The 24,469-nt window shown below is 51.4% G+C and overlaps 1 protein-coding gene across 3 annotated transcripts in view; it reads right to left on the bottom strand.

Annotated features, from left to right (window-relative positions):
* Nucleotides 1-250: 250 nt before the first annotated feature.
* The window catches only part of NTM (neurotrimin), a 334,211-nt gene continuing 309,992 nt past the window's right edge, over nt 251-24,469 (bottom strand). For 2 of the 3 annotated variants that reach the window (XM_051638361.1, XM_051638363.1), the window contains 5 exons: nt 8,142-8,276; nt 7,380-7,500; nt 6,049-6,200; nt 3,160-3,192; nt 251-1,776 (listed from right to left, as the gene is read on the bottom strand). In XM_051638361.1, coding sequence (XP_051494321.1) covers nt 1,676-1,776; nt 3,160-3,192; nt 6,049-6,200; nt 7,380-7,500; nt 8,142-8,276 — 542 coding nt within the window. In that variant the 3' untranslated portion in view covers nt 251-1,675. The remainder of the gene's footprint in view (nt 1,777-3,159; nt 3,193-6,048; nt 6,201-7,379; nt 7,501-8,141; nt 8,277-24,469) is intronic. The other variant, XM_051638362.1, reaches the window with a different exon arrangement.

Genomic DNA, 24,469 nt, shown 5'->3' with positions numbered 1-24,469 from the left:
CCAAAGGAGGAAAAGTGACTGCGGGAGAGACCCCCCCACCAAAACGTACCCCAAGACGACCACTCCCACTCTTCGGGCGACGGCGAGGCCACGGGGGCGGCCGGGTGCCAATTGCTTCGCCTTCCCGTCCTTACTTCTTTTTTGTTTTTATATATATATATATACACACACACACACGCACACACACACACATACACATATATCTCTATATATATATATATATATAAAAAAAATATAAAACGGAGCTATATAGATCTCCCTCGGTTCGCTTTATTCCACCGCAAAGGGCGATGGAGATGGGCCCCGGTCCCCCGTGGCTCCTCGTCCCTGGCGGCCCGAGGGTGGAAAGGCGAGGGGTGCTGGGGCCTCGTGGATACACACCTAACTCCATATACAGCATGCAGTAATGGCAGCGGAAGGACCCTGCTGGGAACCGTGGCTAGAACGCTAACAGAAAAAAATTATATATATATATATGTATATTTATATATACTGTATATATATATCCCATAAAAAGATTCTGCGTCTCCCTCCGCCTTGACGCGTGGCAAGTGTCGCCCATGTCCTCGGCGGGAACTGTTCGGATGACCACTTTTTGGGCCGGTTTTGGGGGGTTTTGGCGCGACACTCCTCCTTCTATTCCTCCTCCTCCTTCTCCTCTTCCTCCTTCTCCTTCTCCTCTTCCTCCTTCTCCTCCTCCATGCCAACTCGCCGGGCTCGCAAACCTCCTCAGCCAGTCGCCTCCTGGGCTGCGCAGCGCTCGACAAACCAACTTCTCTCCGCTTGCTCCCCCTCTCCATTCTGGATGTTTTTTCTTTTGTGGTTTTTTTTTTTTTTCCTTTTTTTTTTCTTTTTTTTTTTTTTTCTTTCTCTTTTTTGCATTTCTGTTTTGTCGGAACTAAAGAGTTCTAGGCTTGTATCAGAAAATATAATTAATAAAATTAACCATGACTCAGAATCCCTTATCATTCACGATGTCCGCGGGTGGTACGATGAACACGTGGCTCGATGCCGGTCTCCTTCCTCCCTTTCCATTCGTGGTGGTGTAGAAACTGTTGAAGATCTATATATCTATACATATATATATATATATATATATATATGTATATGTGGATATATATATATATATATTCTGGAACACAAATGGCGGCACAGTCCATGAAAAGATGGGGAAATCTCGGCGAAGAAGAAAACTGGCACATTGGACAGAGGGGTCCCTTGTGGGAGGGACTGGGTGGTGGGGGCAGCAAAGGGGGGTGGGGGAGGCAGAGTGCCCCGATGGCCCCTCCCATGCTCCGCGCTGGCCTGTGGCAGAGAATGGTGAAAATGGGGGAAAAAGGGGTGGGAAACAAAAAGAAAAAAAGAGAAAAGAAAAAAATAAGAGGGAGGGGGTGGGGGGGCAAAGAAAAAGACTCAGTTGCGTTGCATTTGCAGCAGGAAGCCTTGGATTATTTTTTTTTCTCTCCTTTGCAAATTCCCATTGCTTTTTTTTTTTTTTTTGCGTGTTTTTCCTCTCTCCCCCTCCCCCAGGTGGCCTGGCCGGATACTCTCTCAATTCTTATGATTATTTTTCGGAAACGGTGAACACTTCTTCATCATCAACCTCTCCTCTCTGCTTGCACTCGCTGGCTGTGGTCGTCGCCGCCGCCGCCGCCGCTGCTCCGCTGCTCTGGTGTCAAAACTGGTGGGCGAGCTGGGCGAGCGGCAGGACCAGCAGCCAGGCACAGCTGCCTCGCCGCCACGCGCCGTTGTTCCCGTCGTGCACTGCACCGGGGCCTGTGGGGTGGGACAGAAACACCCCCCGGGGTTACCCACAAAACCACCAAACAGACATGAGACCCAAAATAAGAACTATATACCCCAGTGTTCGGCCTCTCGGTGCTATTGCACGTGGTGGCGTTGCCCCATCTGAGAGGTCTCCAGGCACCACCATCTGCCCCTGACATCCTTGAGGGCATGGCACTGGCCATCCCTACCCCCACTGACCCCGGTCTTCAGGACACAACAGTACTGGTCCCACTTCAACTCTTGAGTGTCCATCCCCTGCTCATTGCCACCGACAAACCTCCTCCAACACCCCTGGCCTCCTGGCCAAAGTTTATCGAAGTTTCTAACCACACTTGTAGGGGAGATAAGAGCTTTTACCCACCAGTGCCAGCCCTGGTGAGCTGGCAAGGGGTGAATGCCCTGTTGTTCACTGCTTGTCTCCCTTGGAGGGGACAATAACCACCTGCCCTCCCAACAGAGATGCTGCTGGCAGAGAAACACTCAGGACTCTATGTTTCATGCCTTCCCAGAGACTGTCTGTGGCTCACAGCTGAAAATGTGCTCTGCCCATGGGCCTTGACCATCTCAAGAAGAATGAGATGGAATCAAGAACAGGATCAAGAAGAGCCAAGCCCATCCATGCCTTTGGGGATCATGAAGAGCGAGTGGCTCATAGCTCTCTGTGGGAAAGGATGCAGAGGGTGCCTGACCCAGTGGCTTTCACCAAAACACCCCATACAGTTGTCCCAGGGCAACACTAGAGAGGGAAGAGACCTCGGGATGACATCCAGGTACCCAGCCAGAGCAGGGCTGCACACAAGGTTGGATCAAACCGTGCTTTTGAAACCCCAGGGACATCCCCTCAGCATCAAAGCCTGACCAGGGCACTGAGAAGCAATGAAGCCACCTGCCTATGAAGTCCCAAAGTCACAATGACACTGAGCAGACCAGCTGGCAAGTTTCCATTGCAGAGCACCGGCCACCTTGGCCATGGATAACACTGGGAAGAGGACCAGACACCTCTCCACCCTTACTGCATCCCAGAGAAAGGCACTAGTAGCATCCCAAAGGACAAATGACCCATTTACACAGCAACACAGGGAAAACTGACCACAGAGCCACCCCTGCTCGCACACTGGTGACAGGGAGGAGAAGGCAGTGACAATGGGGACCACAGCAAGGACACAGGGCATGCAGAGAGCACAGATCACCACCAGACATGACAGGAGGCTGGCAGGGAGGCGGCAGGAGGGGAGGGTGGCTGAACAACAGTGGGAAAGCCCTAATTTATCTCTCTACTAGCCGGGATGAGATGGGGCAGGAGCTGAAGGGACCTACAGGGAAAAGGAGCAGGGGGAGCACTGACGTGGGGGGAATCCCCAAATTACTGACCTTTCCAGGGTGTCAGGGCAGTAGCTGTCTCCTCTAAAAATTAAAGAACAAGCAAAGTTAAGGCAAAAGGGCAATGGAAAGTGTGGGCTTGAGTTGCTTCACTCAGCCTGCCCTTGACCTGGGGCCAGGAAAAACAAGATGTCTGGAATAAACCCTGAAGAAGCTTGTGGGAGCCTGGACCTGCTGGGGGCTGCAAAGTCCACAGGGCTTCCGACTGGGGGGATTCTGGGGGTTCAGCTCTCCTCCACAAATCTCCTGTTCCACTCTGGCTTGGGTTCGGTGCCCATCGCTCTGGATAACCCTGCAACATCCCAAATGGATTTATTACCCAACACCAGGCTCTGGGAAGGAAAAGGGGAGAAATGAAGGGCTTTTTTTTCCCCCCAACTCAGCAGATTGCTGTGGTTTCACCGAGCACTCCATCACGTTACAGACAGCGCCAAATGAGCCGCTGAGTGAGGCAGCAGGCCTGTAATAACAAGTGCTACGTGTTAAATAAAGCACTACTTGACCTCCCTGAAAAATTAGATTAAAAGAAAAAAAAAAAAGGATTAAAAGATGTATGCTACATTAGTCTCTGTTGCATGGGCTCAGAAAGGCTCACATCACGGTGCCCACAGGGATGAAACCTCTGTTCGAGGGAGTGGGGGAAAAACCTCCTGGCCAGGAGATGAGGAACCCCTTGCTGTGAGTTAGGGCAGCCTGGGAAATCATCAGCCCCTGAGAGGACTCAATTAATAAAGACTGAAAGGATCATCAAATCAATGTGGCTTTATGGGGATTACAGCTGGTCAAAGGACTCCGCTCTCATTCCCTATGGGACTCAGAAATCAGACCAATAAAGCTAAGGGGGATCATGGCATAGATGTAGACTTTGGAAGGATTCTTCACTGCATCTTGGCTGACACAAAACATCACTTGTGACTTAGAAACCAAATACCTGACAGCTCTCAAAACTACAGGCCAGGAGAAATTGTCTTTATCTTGGAGGGCCATCTGCATCCAGCCTGCAGATGCAGGGCCAAGGTCCCATGCTACTCCAGATTCTAAACTCATAAACCTGTAGGGAGCTACAGTGTCAAGGATGTACACGTAGCCCTGGTGATGCCAGGTACTAGGTACAGCCACCCTAAGGATCCATTCAAGTCAGGGTGGCTTTGCAGGGCCAGAGGTCCAGCTCCCTTGGATTATTCAGAACACCAATGAGCAGGAAGACTGGTGGGGATGAGCAGAGGTAGTTCCTAGGCAACACTAATGATGACTTAATGGGCAGGTAAAGATGTGAACGTTCATCATGTACAGCACAGTCATTTTCGGGGAACAAATGGTCATTAGGCTCATTAGCATCCAAGATTAGCTCTGCACTGGGGCTGTGGGCATGAAGCTGAGCACCTGAGCTGGGTTGCTCAGCCTCCTAGCCCTGAGCCACCCCACCAGGGGACCTGGGGATCAGGAAAGGTCAAGAGCAAGTTGCCCAGCACACGCTGCTTGAGCTGGTGTCTACAGGGGGAAAACCATGCAAGGAAAAAAAAAAAAAAAATTACACAATGATGGATCATTTATGACTTTGCAAAGACACCAGAATGGGAGATGCCCAGGATGATTGAGATGCCCGAGATGGTGGCAGCTGGTTGCCAATCCACTGTCCCCTTTCTAGGGAGAGCAAAACTATCTGGGAGGAAAAACCACTGTGCTGCCTTGGCGGGGGGAAGTGACGCTGCCCACTGTGTGCCCACTGCAAAAGGGAGACAAACAGATGTGCCTACCAAGCTCCTGCCCAGCTGGTCACCATGCCCACTTACACTGAACCAGAAAAGCTTCCCACACACATACACAATGATGGAAAGAAGACACAAGATGGTCATTGCCTTCTGCAGGGATAAATAGTATGACAGCAGCAAGGAGACCAGATTTCCAGGGACACCTTTCCTCCTACTCCACAAGACTTCCCTATTTTCACTAGGTTTTCCTTCCACTTCTTGCAAACATCACATAGCTAACAAACTGGTTGAGCCCCCACATTTGGACCCTCCAGGAACCTGATGCACTCCAGCCCTAGAGGAGGGGATCTCCTGTATGGTCACTGTGGGTTTAACCAAATCCTCTGGACACTTTAGGAAAGGGTTTGCAATACCAGGATGGCTTGAAGTCACATGAAACCAGTCCTTTCCATCAAATTATCTTAGAGGTGATTCATGCCAACCTCCACACTTCTCCACAATTCACTTACTACTGGCAGGTATTAATGTCACCCATGGTCACTGCTCCCCACAGGGTGTGACTGCTGGGAGTGGCAAGGTGGAGGACAACATCAGTCTGACCAGGGGAAAGGACAGAGGTCCCCAAGCTCCACTTCTCCTGTATGGTTCAGCAGTAAGGACCACCCATCCTGTATCCCTGGCAGGGAAACATTCCTACAGCAGTGGCCAGGGATGAGGTCTCCTGGCCATCTCTGGTTCTCAGTGGCCATGAGAAGGATCTGGGGAGTGTGGCCCCACAGGTTGGCTGCTACAGCAGTATGCCATCTCTCCTCCCACTATCAAAACAGGAGGATGCCTTGAATCAGAGACCCTCCAAGGTATTCATCAGAGTGAAACAATGGAAACCAACAGCCAGGTCCTAACTCTTCATCAACAGCAGACCCCAAACATGGTGCCAAACACCTCAGAGCATTGTCAGACATGGGACTTGAATTAGGAGAAAGGCCTGGAGGTTTTCCACTTTCCCTGGGCTCAACACAACCTCCAATGCACATGCCAAGGCAGAAAGGACGAGCAGCAAGTACCCACCTTCCCCAAAAGGCAGGACAGACACTTCATGTGTCTTGAGCATGGGTGGTCTCACCTTTAAGCTCTGTCCCCTACCCAGCCAAACCCGTCAGCTACTCACCGTAGAGGATCATGCTGGCATTGGTGTTTCCTAGCTGGTTGGAGGCTACGCAGGTGTAGTTGCCATAGTCCTGCTCGGAGACGTTGAAGAAGGTCAGTTTGGAGAAGAAGGCTTTGTTCTCCACTTTCAGGCCTTTCTGTCCTTCAGCCAGCCTGGCAGGAAGGCAGGAGGGGAGAGGGTCATGGGGGTGGTGTTAGGAGGTGAAGTACATGTTATCCCCTGGTCCTGCCTAAAAGCAGGGACATTGGGCTTGGGAAAAGATCAGGCACAAAGAAGGAGCAGAGAAGGTATTGGGAGAGATATGGGAGATGCACACTGCTCTGCTGGGTCTGTCCCTCAGCTGCCAGCCCACACTGTCCCCATGATGTCTACAGGTATCCTCCCAGCTGCTGAGTCACTGCTGAAGGGGATGGCTGAGGACCTTGCCAAATGCCCTGCAGAGGGAGGGATGCTCACAAGTACCTGGGAGAGGCTCCTTCCCACCCAGCAGAGGAGCCAGGCTTCCCTCTTGCCTTGGCCTTGAGGGCTCTGTGGTCCTCTCAGCTCTGCACGATGCTTTCCCACACCTTCCCCTTCCCTGACCCCGATGGGTCTGGCAGCATGTTTGGCAGTGAATGCTGCAGCAGACCCCTTTGAGGGGTGTAAATGCTGGCCCACTGGCGAGCTCTGTGCCATGGAACAGGGAGACACTTCTCTGCAGGCACAAAGGCTGAAGCACTAACCAAGTGCTTTGACTTCCCTGAACTGGTGTCCCCCTTCTGCTCTGCTCCTGCGGCTCTTTTACTTGCTAATTCCTCCCGCGAGATGCTAGATGTCCATTATCACCCCTGCTGGGCTCCAACTGCTGATCCAGGCAGGCTGAGCCTGCTCCTGCTGCTGTTCCAGGGCCCTCATGATCTGACCTACTTGTGGGCAAAGTCTTTCATCTGCTGGGCAAACATCCACTGCTTTGTACACTCTGCCCCTTTTCCTTCTCCAAAACCTAGAACACCCTGGGCAGGCAGACCCGGCCTCTCCTGAAGCATCTTTTCCAGCTAATCTTGCCTCCTTTTTAGTGTCCCGCATGGCTGGTCCTGAGTTTGGATGCACCATGGTCCCTCTGGGCTTCCCAGGGAGAAGCTATGCAAAACTGGGAGAAAAAAGCCTTGCCTGCCTTCTGCTATTGGAGGGGACCTGCCTTGGCATCCAAACCCAGATTGTGCCAAGGTTTACTGGAGACTCTGCCCTGCTGCTGAGATGTCCCTGGTTAGGAAATGCCAAAGCTGCTGACACTGGGCAGGTCTGGCTCAGGGTCAGTGTGTCCCATCCTGTTTTTCCCCTCAGGCTCTTACCTCTTGTCATCTTTGTACCACTGGAAGTCGGCGGAGGGGACAGCAGAGGCTTCACAGAGCAGAATGCCCTTCTGCCCCACAGGCACCCCAGTGCTCTTGGCATCCGAGATGTATGGTGGGTCTGCAGGGAAGATGGGAGTCTGGGATCAGCTCCCGGCAGCCTCGTGGTATCCTGCCCCCTCCCCTTGCTCCTCAGGCTCCCTTTTCTTTCCCACACTTAGGAAGGAATAAAAATAGTTTCTGAGCCCATGCTCAGCTCCTGCCACTCTGGTGCTGCTGTCCAGAAGTGTCTGGGCTCGTGAGGGACCAAGGATGTGTGCCCCTGTGCTAAGCCCAAGCAGCTGAAGGGGTGGCTAGAGAGGGGTTTAGGAGGGTCTTCACCTCTGAGCAAAAAAGATGCTGCTTTCATCCTTTCTCTGTTTCTTTCCCTCTCTCATATCTTCTCAAGGGAAAAAAAAATCCTATTTACTGCTCACTTCTCTCCCCTCCCTGGAGGTTATCAGCACAGCATCTCACCAAGGGCAGGAAACCCAGGTTGATGTAGACAGGTGAGGAGGATGTGGTGGGGAAAAAAATGGAGCTTTAAAGGAAAGGGAACAAAGGGCAACCTCCCACGCCTTGCTCAGAAAAACTGCCACCACTTGTGTCCCTCTGGGGCCCGAGGTCTGCGTTTGCCCTGCTGCCTGCCCCAAAATCCCTGCCCTTCATGGGGTGGCACCGTGACCCACGCTGATCCACTCATACAGCCCCCAGGCCACTCACAGTTGACGGTGACTTTGACTCGCTGGACGACGGGCGCTGCCACGTCGTTGGAAGCGCTGCACTCGTACTCGCCCGACTGCTCTCGCGTGATGCCCGTGATCTCCAGGTACTCGTCCTCACTGATGAAGCCCACGGCTGCAGGGGCAGAGGGAGAGGGCTGTGAGTGACCGGGGGGGGAACTGAAAATCCTATGACCAGCTGTGACAGTGTGACACTGCCCTAGGACACCCACCCTCAGCATGCCCACATGCTTGTGTCTCACCATCCCATGAAAACCCCTGCCAGAAAGGTGTCTGCCAACACCAGACCTCTGCGCTGTCCCTGGCCCTGCTGAGAATGTCACTTGCTGGGCATGACATCCCCAACGTGCACACGGTGGGCAAAGTGTTCCTTGCTAAACCTGTACCCTGCTAGAATGGCCTGAAATCATCTCTCCTTGGCATCAAGGTGCAGGTGGCACCGCTGAGCTCACCTGGCTCTATGCAGACACCCCTCTCTAATTTTTCTGCTTCAATTAATTCACAACTAGTTTATTCCCATTACCTGAGCTGCCAACATCTTCCTTCAACTGAAATGCTTTGTTCCTGTGCCACTCCAGGCTCATTTCTACAGTCCCCATGGGGCTCCAGACTTGTCCCTTTGGGCTGCAGCACAGCTCCTGGTTGGGTTCAAAGCTGGGCAGATGCAATTGGTGGCTTTTCCTTCTATCTGTCATCTTATGCTTCCCCCTTCCTTGCAAGAGCCCCCACTTCACCTTCAAGTGCTCCTGGGAGCCTAGGGCGCTCAGCTGGCAAAGTGCAGGGGTTGGGCTGCCATAGCCTCTGGGTTGACAGAGATCGGGGTGTGACAACAAATGCAGAGTTAAATAAAGGAACAGGGTAATTAGGACACTTCCACCACACGTCCTGGAGAAATGCTGCTTGTCTCCAAACTAATGGCACGAGCAGGCTTCCGACAGCCCTTGAATGGGTACAACATCTCCTTTCCTTTCGTTTACATCTCCCCGTTGGATCTCCCGCAGCCAAGATGCTGTAATTACTGCACGAAGCATCTCCGAGCCCCGTGTCACACTTAATATTCCTATAAATTTTAAACGGTAGTCCTTGGTACATATGTGTGGCAATTGGTGTCATATTTTAATTACGCTTGCCCTACACCATCTGAAATTAATAATAGCTTGAATTACCAGTGTAATTTATAAATTAACATTGCTGCAGCATTAGGAAATAAATTAGCTCTGGACAGCTGTTTCTGGGAGCGAGCGCCAGTGGCAGAGAGGCCACGCGCAGGTCCCGGGTCCCCAGGGGACATGGTGAGCTTGGCCAGCAGATCCAGTGCTTCCCACCCAGCTACCGTGACCTGATGGGCCATGGCTCACCACGCTTGACCAGTCAACCATCTGGATCTTGACCCTAACAAATTCAGGCAAAGTATTCCCACGGGAATCTCCCGTCAGGGCACACACTGTCTGCATCCCCCCCCGGCTGATGCTTTTACAGCAGCTCTTCCCATGGTACCTACATCTTCACACTGTCACCCACCGAGGCAGCTGTTTGAAAGTACATGTACATGGGGGTTTGCACATGGAGCCAGCACCAATGCCATTTCTGTAACACCTCCACACAGCTCAACAGGGTGAGGTCCTGCTGCAGGCACCCCAAGAACGCGGCAGGGTCCTCCTGTTGCAATTCTCCCTGCTGTTATTCTCAGCTCAAACAACTGACAATATGCTCAGCCTTAAAAAAACAAGAAAATCACACTTTGGCTCTGCCCTGCACTAGACCCCTGGGATTTCACAGATCCACTGCTCCCTTGCACACAGCTTTGGAAACTGCTGAAGTGAGTTTTCCCATGCAACCCGCCATGATAAATTGCTGATGTCCACCCACATCTTTGGTCTGGTGCCGAAACTCCCACCCGAGCAGCTCATGGTCAAAACTGCTGAGCTCATCAGTACTTAGTGCAACTGAAGGGCGAGATACGAAGGCGTTACCCCAAAATCAATATCCTTTGGAGTCACACAAACTGCAGCATTGCATCTAGCAGGCCTGCAGCTGCAAAAAAAAAAAATAAATATATATATATATAAAGAAAGAAAGAAAAATAAGGAGTGAGGGGAAAAAAACGTCCCTTTTACGGCTGACCTAGAATCAGCTTCTCTGTAGCACAGCGCTGCCTGCTGATAAAATAACGACACAGCCAGTGGTTTCAGATGCTCTGTAAGCAAATCTGACTCAGGTTTGTGCAAAGGCTCCAATAACTCTCCACTTCCTAACTAACCAAAGGCCCTTCCCCGAGCGCATCCGAGCCGGTAAGAATTAGCTCTCACCGTTGCCGAGCTGGAGCGCGCGTCCCTGGTTTGATCTGGGAGCAAAGCAGCTCGAGTGCATTTCATTACCCAGCAAAAGGCTTCATTAAAGTAATTGCAAGGGTCAGCTTTTCACCTGCAAAAGCTGGGGAAATGGAGAGATGAAGGTTTCCCCTGTGCTGGAGTAGCGCTGAACTCTGAGATACGTGCATGGCAATCAGCTGACAGAGAGGCAGAGCGCAAAGACTTCAGGGTTTTTGGGGTCTGGCACATTTTGTGTTGGCACCCCCAGGATTTTGGCTCCAGCCCATCGACTCCAACATGCAGAGCCCACCTCAGACTGAAATGGGAGGCTCTGAGTGGAGCTGACACCTGCTTGTGCCCTGAGCCCCATCTGGTATTACTCATGCTCAGATAACGATGACGACAGCACTAGGAAGATGGTCCCTGCCAGAGGCTCTGGCCAGATCCTGCCTCCTTAGTGCCAGTTTTGCAGGAAAACCAGGGTCTCACAGCTGGATTGTGCCAGCACCCATGTTGGCCAAGGAGGGAAGGTGTCGATTGAGAGTAATTGCTGAACCGCCTGGCTCCCTGGCCTCTGTGGTTTTTGCCTATTTATAATGGGAAGCCTTGTTGATAGTTGGACAAATCTCATTCATTAGTGACTGCCAGGAATGGCAAAATAAATAGAGGGGACCAAGGGAGCAGGGCTGGGGTTAAGTAAACACAAGCAGTAAGTGCAGACCTTGGTTATAGACAGTACCAGGGTACCTGTGTCACCATGGCTGCTGGGGTCCCCTTGGGGGGTGGGAGGGACACTGGGGCATGGGAGGGACATTTATCTGCCTACTGGGTTTCATAGGGACACAGATGCTGTTTTGGGTGAAGTTCAGCTCCCTGGGATTATGAGTGAGGCAAGCCCTGGTTGAATGGGGGTTATTTGTCCCATCAGTCTCACTATATTTGGGATTGCTTCCTCTGCTCGCCCAAGGCTGGAGCCAGAGGAAAGCCACGGGCACCCAACTACCACCATCCCTGCCTCCAAAAGCACCTGCAGCTCGGGGATGCTTGGGGCAGGGCTGGCCCAGGGCTCCAGGAGCTCCCTCCAGATGGTACCAGCCCTGCTCCACCAGAATTTATAGTGGGAACTTTTTACAACTGTCTCTGCTTGAGCACAATCGGGAGCTGAAATATTGCTGGAATTGACGGGAGAGCTCTCTCATCTCCTCAGGAGTTAGAAAACCAGCACAGCCAGCACCCATCATTACTATTATTAATACTAATAATATAATACAGGCCAGAAATGGAACTGCCACAGACTAGGCAAAAGCATAACTCCTGCTCATCAGCCAAGGATGATGAACTAACATGGTGCGAGCTGGGGAGACAGAAAACCAGAGCCTGAATCCACCTGCTCCGCGAGCAGGAGCCTGTGCACAGACCACCATGGACGATTTAGGACTTGCTCTGCCAGACCTGCAGCTCTGCAGATCCTCATAAAAAACCTCAGAGAAGGGGGAGCACAAGCACAAAGGAGCAGGGAGGAAAACTCAGCCTGAAGCTGCAAAACACCCGAGACAGCCTCAATGCATAAGGAGCAGCCGAGCCAGGAGCTCGGCGAAGTTCGGCACAAAATCTGGGAGCCTCCAGCCAGAGATGGCCCAGCACACCAGCAGTGAGCAGCCCAAAATAAGGATGTGCAGAGAACTGAGTGATGTCTCTGGCATGGTGCAGATAACTACTGTGGGGACACTGCCAGGAACGAGGCAGGGGTTGGTAACATGCACAACAAGGACCCAGCACAGCAGAGCTCGGCCATCACAGCTGGGGGGGGATCCGTGGAAGCGAAATCCTGGTCCTGCACTGAGGCAGAGCTAAGAGCTTGTGGGGAACGGTCCATCTTCTCTTCCCCCACATAAGACAAAATGCCTTTCAAGCCAGCAAAACAAGGGTGGTGTCTTTTTGCTGATTTAGCCAAGGACAGACTGGAACAGGCCCCTTGCTCTACCAGGTAAGTCCACAGCAAGAAAACAGCATAAGGGTTACAATAACTGGCAGAAAAATAGACAATAGGTTAAAGATGCCTCTGACAGAGTACTACCTGGCCAGTGCTAACTGGCTAATTCGAACAGTGGTACCACTCGAACAGTGATTTCTGATCTATAAAAGAGGGCAAGATCTGCAGGCCAGTGCTCTCTGCAGCACCTGGACCTGCCCGGAACGCCAGCCCCGCTGTCCGGAGGATCCGAGAGGGAAGGGGGGGCTGCCCCACGACCGCTGCCCACACACACACACACACACACACACACACTAACTTTCTTACCAGGCTCAACTCCTGCCCTTTCACTCCATTGATTTTACACCTCACCCTCATAGTGTGCATTTAATAAGACCATAGCACCTTGGAATCCCTTTTCTGATACACACCTAGACAACCTCTCCTGAACCTTGATCCCTTAGTTTGTGTTGACCCTTAATAAACTGATTAAGTCGTAAACTAAACACTGGTCTCAGTAACAATTTGTGAGCGTGGTGGGAGGGTGTTCTAATCTACCCTCTAAGACACAGTCCGTGGTGGCCGTTCCTCTGTGAGAGGCAGCACCACGTGTGACCCTCGGGCTCATTCACAAACCCCTCCACACTCGGGGGGGAAGTCGCAAAAACATCCTGACAGCCAGGAGCCCCCCAGTACCGGCCCGCGACAGAGCTGGCAAAGCTGCCCTTGGGGTCCTGCCCAGCATGGATGGATGAGGTGAGGGCAGATGCCTTGAGCATCCCTATTCCTCCCTTCTTGCCTTTCTCCATCCCTTGAGTCCTCTCATTTTCCCAGCCCAACTTGTCTCCCTTCTGCCTCCTCCCACCTGTTTGCTTCCATTGAGCCTCTGACAAGATAATAATTCACTGCAAAGACAGCACACGTTCCCCAAATTTATTTCAAGCCACCGTGCCCTGGGTCCCATTGCAGGTATCTATAACACAACACTAAAGGCTTTCCCTGGCTGAATACTGCCCACAAGACTGTTAAAAAAGCTTCATGGTGTCCTGCCAGGGATCCAAGGTGCACCAAGCTACCGTCATTGCTTCTGTGCACTGTGCTGGCTCCTCAGGAACATGACCCTCACATAGTTCTCTCCCTGCTCCTGCTCCAAGCCACATGGCACATCGTGCCCATTGCGTCACACACAGCACCCAGCAGCAATGGTGCATTGCTGCAATTTCCTCACACCATCTCTCTGCACCTTGGACCAGCCATCCAGAGCTTCAACATTTCCACCTCTAAAGCTCAAAAGTGCAGCCTCAGCAATTGTCCCACAATGTGCTTGATCTCCAGATGCCCAAAACCCCAGGACTGGTTCCAAAGTGCCACCCTGCCAAACCACTGAGTTTTCTGGGCACTGATCCAACCAGGTGGGCTGGGCCAGAGAAAGAGAATATTTTATGGAGATAATTTTATTAAAATGTTTACAACAATGCAGATATCGACAACTTGCTTCAATCAATAGCACAATTTATTGTCCTTCAAGGTGAACATTAAGCCAAGCTGCCCATTAGTCAATATTTACCTCCAAGGTCTATAAATCTTTATACGGGCTTCAGCAGATGTTGACAGCGACTGATTCCAGATAAGTAAAAATAAGTGCGTGAAACATTGCTCCTTTTGGAGGTGAAATAGTAACTAGTTAATTACAGTCCCTACAGCAATTCTGAGCTATCAATTTATGGCTACTTCTAGCAATAAAAATTAACATCGCGCAGACTCCCGGCTCCAAGTGACGCGCTAAAACCGAGAGCCATATATTTCAAACGTCACCCTGATGCGGTGGTGATGGCCATCTTATAACAGTTGATAGTGAATAAATAAAATGCACAAAGGTAATAAGAGTGAATTGACTGTGCCTGACACTCACTTCACCTCTCCTCTGCCGTGGCAGCCGGTGGAAAAGTGCTGGGTGGGTGATTTAGCAGCATGGTCTGGGTTCCTGGTGGGCAGGGGAGGAGATGGGGGAAGGGATTGTCCCAAAGTGATGACCAGTGATAGGACAAGGGGCAATGGGTGCAAATTGGAGCATAGGAGGTTCCATGTAAACATCAGAAAAAACTTCTTTGCTGTGAGAGTGACAGAGCCCTGGGACGGGCTGCCCAGAGAGGCTGTGGAGTCTCCTTCTCTGGAGACATTCAAACCCCACCTGGACATGTTCCTGTGTGATGTGCTCTGGGTGATCCTGCTCTGGCAGGGGGGTTGGACTGGGGGATCTTTTGAGGCCCCTTCCAACCCCTAAGATTCTGTGATTCTGTGAAAGCCAGGCTCACAATGCAGGCAGGACAGCCCTGGTGACAAGGGCAAGGAAGAGCTAAGGCTGCCTCTGGCTCACACCCTGGCCAAAGATTGGGAAAGATCCTACTTCATCTCTTATTAATCAGTATTATCCCCTCCTGACTGCTCAATTAATACATACAGAATGAAGTTCAGGCAGTTCAAAAATTCCCTTTCCCATCTGATGAGGCAAATGACACCGGTCAGGACAGCTCCCCCTCTGCACACCCCTTCTTCCCAACTCTCCAGTGCTGGCTTAATGTCGCCATGCTCTGGAGGAGAAAAATTGGGGGTAATTAACCTGCTGGAACTCATCCAAAGCAATCACTAAAAACCCGATTTTTTTAAGATTACCCTATCGACCCAGGCCAGTGCAGCACACTCCTATCCTCCTCTTGTGAATATTACATCCCTCCTTTCACAGGCTCCAGCCCATTTCCCTCTGTGACCCCCCTAAGTGAACTAATTCCCTGCAGGGTATGAACCTCCTCTTCTTACATTACAAGTAACAAGTGACAGAACAAGAGGAAATGGCCTCAAGTTGTACCAGGGAGGTTTAGATTGGATATTAGGAATGATTTCCTCACCCCGAGGGTTGTCAGGCCTTGGGAAAGGCTGCCCAGGACAGCGGCGGAGTCACCTTCCATCAAGGGAATTAAAAGCCATGTAGATGTGGTGCTGAGGGACACTGTTGGATTTGATGATCTTAAAGGTCTTTTCCAACCAAAATGATTCTGTGATTCTGTTTGGCTTCAGAAAAGCCCCAGGGGATGGTGCCTTTGCTGCCAGGCTTTTGTGCTGAGGGCTGTGGAGCTTTGCAGCTCCTTTCCACTGCTGCAGCCTGGGGACCCTCCCCCTTATCCTCAGGCCCCAGGGGTGGTGACCAGCACTATTGTGCCACCTAAGAGAGCAGGAATACCCTGCTTTCCTTGCTTATGCCCTTCATGTAAATGGATCTGGCAGAACTTTTACAGCCAGCTTTGCTCCAAGCCCTGGTGCACATTGGAGTCCCAAGACCACACTCGGGGCTCACATGTCCTACAACAACTCAAATACTTCACTATTAAGTGGTCACATGCAACAAACATATCTCACTAGTCACTGGGACACGCAACTGGCCAATACTCTCCAAATGCCTCCAAATCACCTGCTTGCTCAGCCTGTATTCACCATCCACACCACGGATGGCCAAAGTGAAGCACAGGGAGCCAAAACAGTGAGTGGGCTCCCCCAGCATGGCCACCTCACCACCCTGCCCTGTGTCCAGGGCTGGACCTCCCAAGCAAAGCTGTGCAGGGGATACCTTCCCAGCCTGCTCCCCTCGCTGGCAGCATCAGTCAAGCCGCCCATTATAGCACCATTGTAAAGAGTTTTTAGCTTAAAAGTCCTTGAAAGTCTTCCACTGTGACTCATCAAACCAGATCTTTGTCACTTTTCCTCTCTTCTCCACTAACAATATTTATACTCATTTCTTTTATTGAAATCTATCTGCCGCCTGTTCTATTAAAGCTGCCTGAGTGGCAGCTCCTGTTCTCCAGGAGCCCACAGCCCATCTATTCTCCAGACAATGAGGTACAAGCAGTCTATCTTCTATTGTGCTCTCCAGCCTTCAACTCTCAAATCTTCCATCTCCAAAAGGAAGATCAGCAATGCCTCCGTGCAAAGGATCAGGATCCTGGGATGCACAGGGGCTTCCCGGTGCTGACCAGCCTTGCTGCCCTCCCTCTCCAGGTAAGCATCCCTGTGGAAATGCTGCCATGGTACCTGTGATCCCTCAGGGATGTTCTTCCCCATCCCCTGTGCTCTGCAATTCATGCTTCAATGTGGTTCCTGGCTGTCAAGCAGCTGCTGCACGCATGGCTCGCTGCTGCCGGGATGTTTCTGTGCCTCAGACAACTTATTTGTTACCGGGAATAAAAGAGGAGCGTTAAACCTTTTGTTTGCAAGAAGTAGTTCCTTGGGAAATAAAAGGATTATGGAAATTAATATTTAAAGAAACAAAACAACTCGGGGACCAACCACCCTTGAAGGAGGCTCTAACTCAGGAGCAAATGAGGCAAATAAAGAATGAGCCCTTTTATTCCGGCACACAGGAGAGTCGGGCTGGCTTGGAGGCAGCTCGGGGCTTGGCAAACTGGCAGTGACTGTCCTCAGCCTCTCCCAGTCCCTGCCTCCTCCTGGGGTGCTGGTAAGGATGCTGAGCCATAGGAAAAGGTCCAGGCAGCAGGTGTCACCCCCTTAGAGCAGATTAGCAACAGCTGTGGTTTGCAGAGTGCCTAAGAGGGGTCAGATCTATTAGGGGGCTGCTTTTCTTAATGACACCCATTTCACAACCCCGGAGCCAAGTATCGTCCTCCTTGGACCTCAGGGTCCACCTGCTCAGAGGGTGAGGTGGCCCCTCATGTTGGCACCAAAAGGAATGGATGCTCCCAGAAGAAAGGTCCAGAAGAAACTGCGGATTACACTGAGACACTTCCCCTGCAGCTTTTCTGCCTCCTTGCAGGAGCACATGCAAAAGGCACCTGAAAACCAAATTTTGAGGCTCCCACAGAGCCAAACCCTTTCCAGAGAGTTCCTGATGAAACAGCATCTCCTGGCAGCTCTGTGCTCCCACCCAAGCACCAACACTGATCTCAGGCTGCCTGAGCTGCTCCTCCTCCCATGCTCCCTCCCACAGCCTAGAGCCACCCAACACAAAGTTCTCTCTCCTCTCTTTCCATACTTCTCCTTGCTCCCCATGATTTTTCTCCCTGTTGCCACTTGCAAGGTGAGAGAGGACGGCGTTGCCGGAATGAAAGATTCTCCTGCGTGCCCTCTCCCAGCAGCGGCCCTAATTCATTTTTCATGGCCCCTTGCAGTGACAAAAGCCTCTGCTTCTCTCTTGTAAGTGTGAGCTGTGCAATAAGTCAAAGCTGATGTGCATTTTCCCCCTGGGTGCTGAAGCTGTGCTTTTGATTTAATTTGGCCTGTTGTTTGGCTCGCAGCCTTCACCGGAGAGTTCCTTTGGAGAGCAGGCAAGGAAGGGCCCCGTACGGGCAGAGGGGCTGCCTGGCAGATGGGGTGCAGTGGGTAGCATGTAAATTATTTGCTGCAGTGATACCAAGATGTTGGAGAGTGACAGATGCTGCCGGAGAAAATCACTCAGACAAACACAAACATCCTGTTTGCAGGAGTAAATTCTGGCGCAACTTGGCTTTCCTGGAGTCTATCCCATTTCTGGCAGCTTTCTCATTGTCTCTAGGAGAAGCCGTGGTGCACAAGGTTTGGAGAGGAGAGGTAACACCAAGAAATGAGGTGCTCCTGCCTGCTACTTGTGAGACGTGAGCAAAGCATCCCCCAAAAAATATCCAGCTGGGATATCCAGATCCACTGTATCCTCTCCCAACCACATGCCCCTGCATGTCACCAGCATTGCTCTGCACGTGAGAGCATCCCTGTCCCCAAGCTCAACCTGAGGAGCCTTGTTTTCCTCTGGATTTGTCTGAAAAACAGCTGCTGGCAGCCAGGACTGTAGGGTCCCTCAACCCCAAGGCTTTCTCCATAGGACAAGCTCTTAAGAAGCAACTGCAATCCAAGGCGTTAAACGGCTGTAACCTCAGTTAAGCTGTATTTCAGCTGCATTAAGAAAATATCCCTAGGATGGGAAGCAAGTGGCATAATGGCATTAGAGTGAAAAAATAAGCATCAAGTGCCAGCTAAATCCATCCCCAGTGCTGGCAAGAAGTCACAGGGATCTGGGAAACTTTCCCTTCTCCTTGCATATCCCAGCGAGCCCAGATGCTTTTGCTTCCGCAGATTTCTGCAAACGGCGGATTTTTCCTTTCCCCTGGGACTCCCTGACCCCTTCCCCCCCCCCCGGAGCTATCAGAATTGAGGCAGGGTGAAGCTCACCAGCACCTCTCCATCATCTTTAGCCCATCTTTATTTTTTCCGACACGCTGTTTTCCAGCCCAGTGGCCTTGCTCTGTCCCTTGTGTTTTATGGCACTGATGTCTCCATTTCTGGAGGATCATTCGGGATATTGTGGCTTCTTGGGAGAAGCTGAGGGAATGCACAACCAGTGGGCACAGGAGGTTGGTGAGGATGCCATGAGCCCAGGGAGGCGAGATGGGGAGAAAGGGGTCACGCCTGGAATTGCAGGGATGAGTGATGCTGGCCTCCGGGCACTGGGAGACACTGGGAACACAGGGACTGGACAATGGGGTGAGGCCTCGCTCAAGTCCATCATCACCTCTCCAGGCCTCCAGTGAAGGCATCAGTCCCGGTATGGGCAGTGGGAGGGCAGCAAGAGGCATTGCTCTGCCAGGGAAAAGCCATTTTAAAGAACAGCAGTGTATCACAGGAAGGGGAAAGACCCATGGGCTACAGCATTGCTCTGGCTTTAAATTATACTGTAGGAGGATAAAAATAAAAGAGAGGAAGACAGAGAGAGAGAGAGACCAGGAAGAAAAAGAATTGCCATTGTTTTACCAAGCAGATGGGAAAGTTCAGGGGATCAGAAAAAGACTATTATTATCTTGACTCGACCGAGAGAAGATGGGAAAGGAAGAGGCATTTTTTTCCCCTGCAGTGAGGAATGCTGTGGCTGAAGACATTTCAGCAAAGAGTCAGAAGGTAAACGGTGCCGTCAGCTCCAGGCAGCACCTGAGTTATCTCCATGGCCTGGGTCCATCACCAGCAGTGACACTGCATCACACACTGCTGTTGCAAGGAGGGGGCGGTGGGCAGGGAGGGGTGACTGGGGTGCATACCCTCCAGATGGCAACGTGCCAGCTGTGCCACCAGATGTGTCAGCTGCCTGTGGCACCACAGCTGTGGGAATCCCTCCACGACACCACCAGCTTCTGGTTCCCTGTGCTGGGGCAAGCTGACTGCCAGGCCTGACTACCCAAACTCCTGCTGCCCTGCCCCGGAGGAACCCTTCAGCCTGCTACAAACTACTCAAGAATGCAGTAAATACACAACAAATCTTCCTGCTTTTCCTGCTGGCCATGTAACCATGAGCAGAAAACCATTTTTCCCCCCCAATTCATGTGACAAGCTCCTTTTTTTCTGCATGTGTAGCAGTGCTTACAACTCCAGGGTGACTCACTGCTGCTGTTTAGCTCGGCACAGGGCAGCCCAGCAGCTCCAAGCTCACCAGGATGGTTCTCAGCAGGGTTTCTCATCCTCACCAGAGACAAGAGAATTCCCTTCCTACCTGCGTTCAGGCTAGGGGAAGCATGGGCACCAAAAATCAACGTACAAAGTGAACTGGTGTAACATCTTCCCTGCCAATTGTCAAGGTCACGGGACAGGAAAACGAGGTGGACAGCAGGTCTGCTCCATCTGTGTCCCTCCCTACAGTCAGTCCCGAACTTTCTCCCTTTCCCTCCAGTAAAATTTGTACAATTTTTCCTCTCCTTTTCCCTTTTCCTCCCTCCACCACACAGACCTCCCCTTGCTCCCTTGTCATCTTTCCTTCTCTGCACCCACATCTCCCTGGGGATGTAGAGAGGGGCTTGGCAACCTGCCCTGCCTAATCCTGCGGCTACCAACTCCTCGGGCACTTAATATTCACGACAGAGAGAAACATTTCACGGCGAATTGGACGCACATTCAACTGGAAATGGAAATTTTATGACTCTTCTCACTCTGCGCCGCAGAGTACACCAGCTGAGAAAACATGGAAGCAAACGAACACCCTGTGAACTGTAAAGTATATTAATAATGAAATCACAGCCTGGGAAATGAAGGCTTTATTCTGTTTATATTCTGCTCCATTAATAGAGAGCACTCGCTCTAGCTCCACCCCATTAGCTGGCAATCTGTGCAGAGGAGGAGCACAAGGACGGAAGAGGGACAGTGGCAGGGGGCAAAAATCTCCTTCCTGATGGACAAAGCTTCCCAAGGGCAAGAACTGGGCTGAAAGCAAAAAAAAAAAGCTGATGGATGGCATGGATGGGTAAACGCAGGGGATGTCTTCGGCCTTGGTGCCCTGCCCCGAGGAAGCTTGGCATGTGGAACAGATGTTACAAGGGAAGAAAGGGAGGAAATGGTGGTGGCAGGAAAAAGAAAGGCACAAATTTGGGGGAAATCAGCTCCAACACCACTAGAAGCCCCCCAGCAGGGCTTCCTGCCAGCACCAGGAAAGCCATCCACGCTCAGCCTTGAGCTTCCTCCCTGTGCTGCTTATTCTCAGCACCCACCTGCCAGGGTTTGAGTATCTCCAGCACCTCCCTGGGCATCCTTCCCATCCCTCATGAGGACACCACATCCCTTTGGGATGGAGGTACCCACTTCCACACCCACAGACCTGCAGCTGTGCCTATAGCGATGGATGGCTTGGCCAAATCAGTATTTCAGTGCTATTCCCCCCCACACAGCCCTGCCCTTGGCTGGACAGACTTTGGCCACAGGTGGGGCTGCCCAACCAGGCTCTCTCCTCTCCAAAAACAACTGCAGCAGCTTATGGAAAGCACATCACGGGAGCTAAAATGAGCTGGAGCCCAGTTTTCTATAGCTGAAGCGACCCAGTGTTGACAGAATGGGGACGCATTTCCACAGCTTGCGTTTTTATAATAATACCTCAGGGGAGTCTCTGGCAAAGTTTGGCCCAAATATAATTAGTTTGCACAGCTATTAGGGGCTGATAAAAGGTTTTAATTTGTGTGGAGATCTCTCCAATCTCAGGCACTCCTGTCCCTTGCTCTACCCTCAAGCCAGCTGAATGAAAGGAGAGTCCCAGGCAGGGAGCGAGTGGTCGGCACAAAGCCTCACGTTTCCCAGGGAAGGAGCAGGCCACGCTCATTGCTAAAGAAAAGATGGAAAACCCAGCAAGCTGACACCAGCACTGTGCTGGGCTTTGTCCACCTTGTCCCACCACTCCAAAGGAATAATTAATATATCCCCCTCATCCTGTGGCACTGCTGGGGATGGAGAAGAGCCACCAGAGTGGGGTGATGCTGCTGGGGGGTGAAAATCGCGGTCTCTGCACAAAGCTGGAGCACAGGGTGCTCAGGTGGGTGGCAGCAAGGGTGTCACCCTTGGTGATGGGCACAAATAGACACTTCCCCCCTGCCTAACCAGGTCCCTCTGCTGCTGCTGAGATTGCCAGGTAAATGTCAGCTCAGGAGTGAGAAAAATAAACCTCGGATATTCTTATTAGTAACACTTTGTACGGGGTGCCATCTCCCTTGCACCAGCAGCACCAGTTGGGCATGTTTGTAACACCACAGCAGCTCTCACCTCTGCAGGAAAGGTGACCGAGGGGACAAGCTGAAGGATAAAATGTGGGGGTGCAGGCAGAGCTGCCTGCTTTTGCCCTAGAGTTGGGCAGAAACCAGCAGCACTGCTGCTCCCCAAGAGCCACCAGCCCACCCGCCTCCCCCGGCTGAGATAAGGAGCAGAGCACGCTCTGCCTCTGGCAAGGAGGGAAAGCGTGACATTGCAAAGCTCTATTCAGGGAATATGCTGAAGCAGAAAGGGTTGGAAGGTGGTTTTTTTTTTTCCTCTTTTTCTTAAGGGAAAGACGTTGCCTCATTTGTAGCTAGTAGGGGTCTTGTTATTTTTGTACCAGGATGCATATTTTAAAGGCGGCTGTGCCAAATGCGCAAACAAATCAGCTCTGAGAGTTCATTTCCACCATGCAGGGAATCAAAAATCATACTTTTATACACATATAGATATACACGTGCAAGTACATCACCTCCCGTTGCTTTCAAAAAGCAGGAGGAACCAGGGCACATTCAGTGGAAGCAAAAAGCTAAAGGAACTACCCACAACCCAGCACTTTCCACATGGCACTCGAACCCAGTTTAACTCATTCCTAGAGGAAAGCAAAGCAAAATACTGGTAGATCCTGGGTCCTGCTGGGCCAGATTCTGCTCCCATGGAATTGATGGAGAAGCTGCTAGCACTCAAGGGGCTAAATATTCACCCTGTTGCTGGCAGAATCCTGTGGCTGGTCATGGTACAAATCCACGTGCTTTGCAAGCAACCATGGCAGCTTCTCTTTCACCACAACCATGCATTAAACTAGGGTCCACCTCCACGTCCTGCTCCTCCAAGAGCACCACAACCTATTTATTTTCACTCAACATGACGCAAATGGAGCCAGGCCACCCATGACCCATCTCCTGGCTGATCTGTCCAGCACGTGCTGATTAAGAGCCCATCAAAACCAGTGGCAGATTTACAGGTTAACAATGATTTAGTGGAGCACACCGCAGCCAAATTAATGCTGGCGATAATGTAGTTTACCTCATTAAACAATGCACACCAAGATCCTGTCTGTTGTAAAACAATTGGTCTCTGAAGCCTAGTGTTCATCTTCCAGGGTTGCTGGGAGATAATAAATGGGTAATATTCCGGTGATAATGGTAATGGAGTCACGGCTCAGAGCTAATATTATGGCAAAGCAGTAATTATTTCAACAGTAAACAAGGGGACGGTTGAGCTGCCGACAGGATGGGAGCTGGTTGAAATGCTTCAGTTAATTTAGCTGGAGCCAAGGCCTACAACTGCCTCCTGGAAGGAGGATGAGGTGTTCAGCCACCAAATGAGTTGGATGAGTCTCTGTGTAACTCCTGCCCACCACAAGACTGACGGTGAGGTGGGATATCATGCACGGCAAAGCCACCAACCCAACTCAACATTGCAGCTCAGGACTGGCTCTGGGCCCCGTTGTACAGCCATGGTAGGAGGACTCCACTTATGTTGGCACACACAGCATCTCCCCCATCCTTCTTCCTCAGGAGGCACCCAAACCCTTCATTTCTGCAAGGTTCTACAAGCTTTGATTGGCTCTTCTGTATGTGCCCAGCCCAAGACAATGCAAACAAACCCTTCCTGATGCTTAAAGACCAAGAAGAGAGGTGAGGTGAGTGCCTGGCCTCACCTCCAAAACCACCTGAACCCTCAACAGGAGACAGTGCAGAAAGAGGAGACCCAGGATGAACACAGAAGCAGCCTTACACAAACCACCTACTTACTCTGAGAGAGATTTCCCTGTTAAAAGGACTAGCAGAGAGCACAGCTCTCTGGTCTAAAGTTTATGATGTGACTTGAGGCAAGGTTAGAGGGAGAGATGTCATGGGATGCTGATCCTGATCACTGTGATGGACACAGCAGCACAGAATTGGACAGAGATTTTCCCACCTGAGTGGATTGTCCTTCTCTCAGTGCCTCCCAGCCAGGCTCCAGATCTGATGTCTGACCTGCAAATATCCCCTGCCTCCTGTCCAGTAGGGATCCTGGAAGGATGAAGGACAACAAGTAACATGCTTAAAGGACAAACCACTGAGAGGGGAGGACGTGCCTCCTTCCCAGGAACAAGAAACTCTTCAAGCTGGATTTTTTTCGTAGTTGCTTGTCCTCTTGTTTTAAGCCCTGCCATGAGGCAGAGAGAATCAATATATCCAAATATCCCAGACTTCTCCCAGAGTCCCTTTGCTGGTCTGCTGCTGATGTATAGACAGATGATCTCATGAGACCTCTGCCACATTAGGCCACTGTGTCTCATCTATCTTAAGTGCACACACGAGCTGTGATTACTGCCGCGTCTGAGCGCCTCATGTCTGCAATGTATTTATCCTCCCGCTGGCCCTGCGAGACCAGGGACTGCTATTGTGCCTCTTCCAGGGACCACACAGAGGGCTAAGGAGGTTAAATGGACTGATTGCCAAGGGTATCCATGCTGTGGCAGCACTGGGACCCTCCAAGCAT

The sequence above is a fragment of the Apus apus genome, chromosome 22 (assembly GCF_020740795.1).
Source record: "Apus apus isolate bApuApu2 chromosome 22, bApuApu2.pri.cur, whole genome shotgun sequence".
Lineage (NCBI taxonomy): Eukaryota > Metazoa > Chordata > Aves > Apodiformes > Apodidae > Apus > Apus apus.
This window is presented reverse-complemented; position numbering and strand designations above follow the sequence as displayed.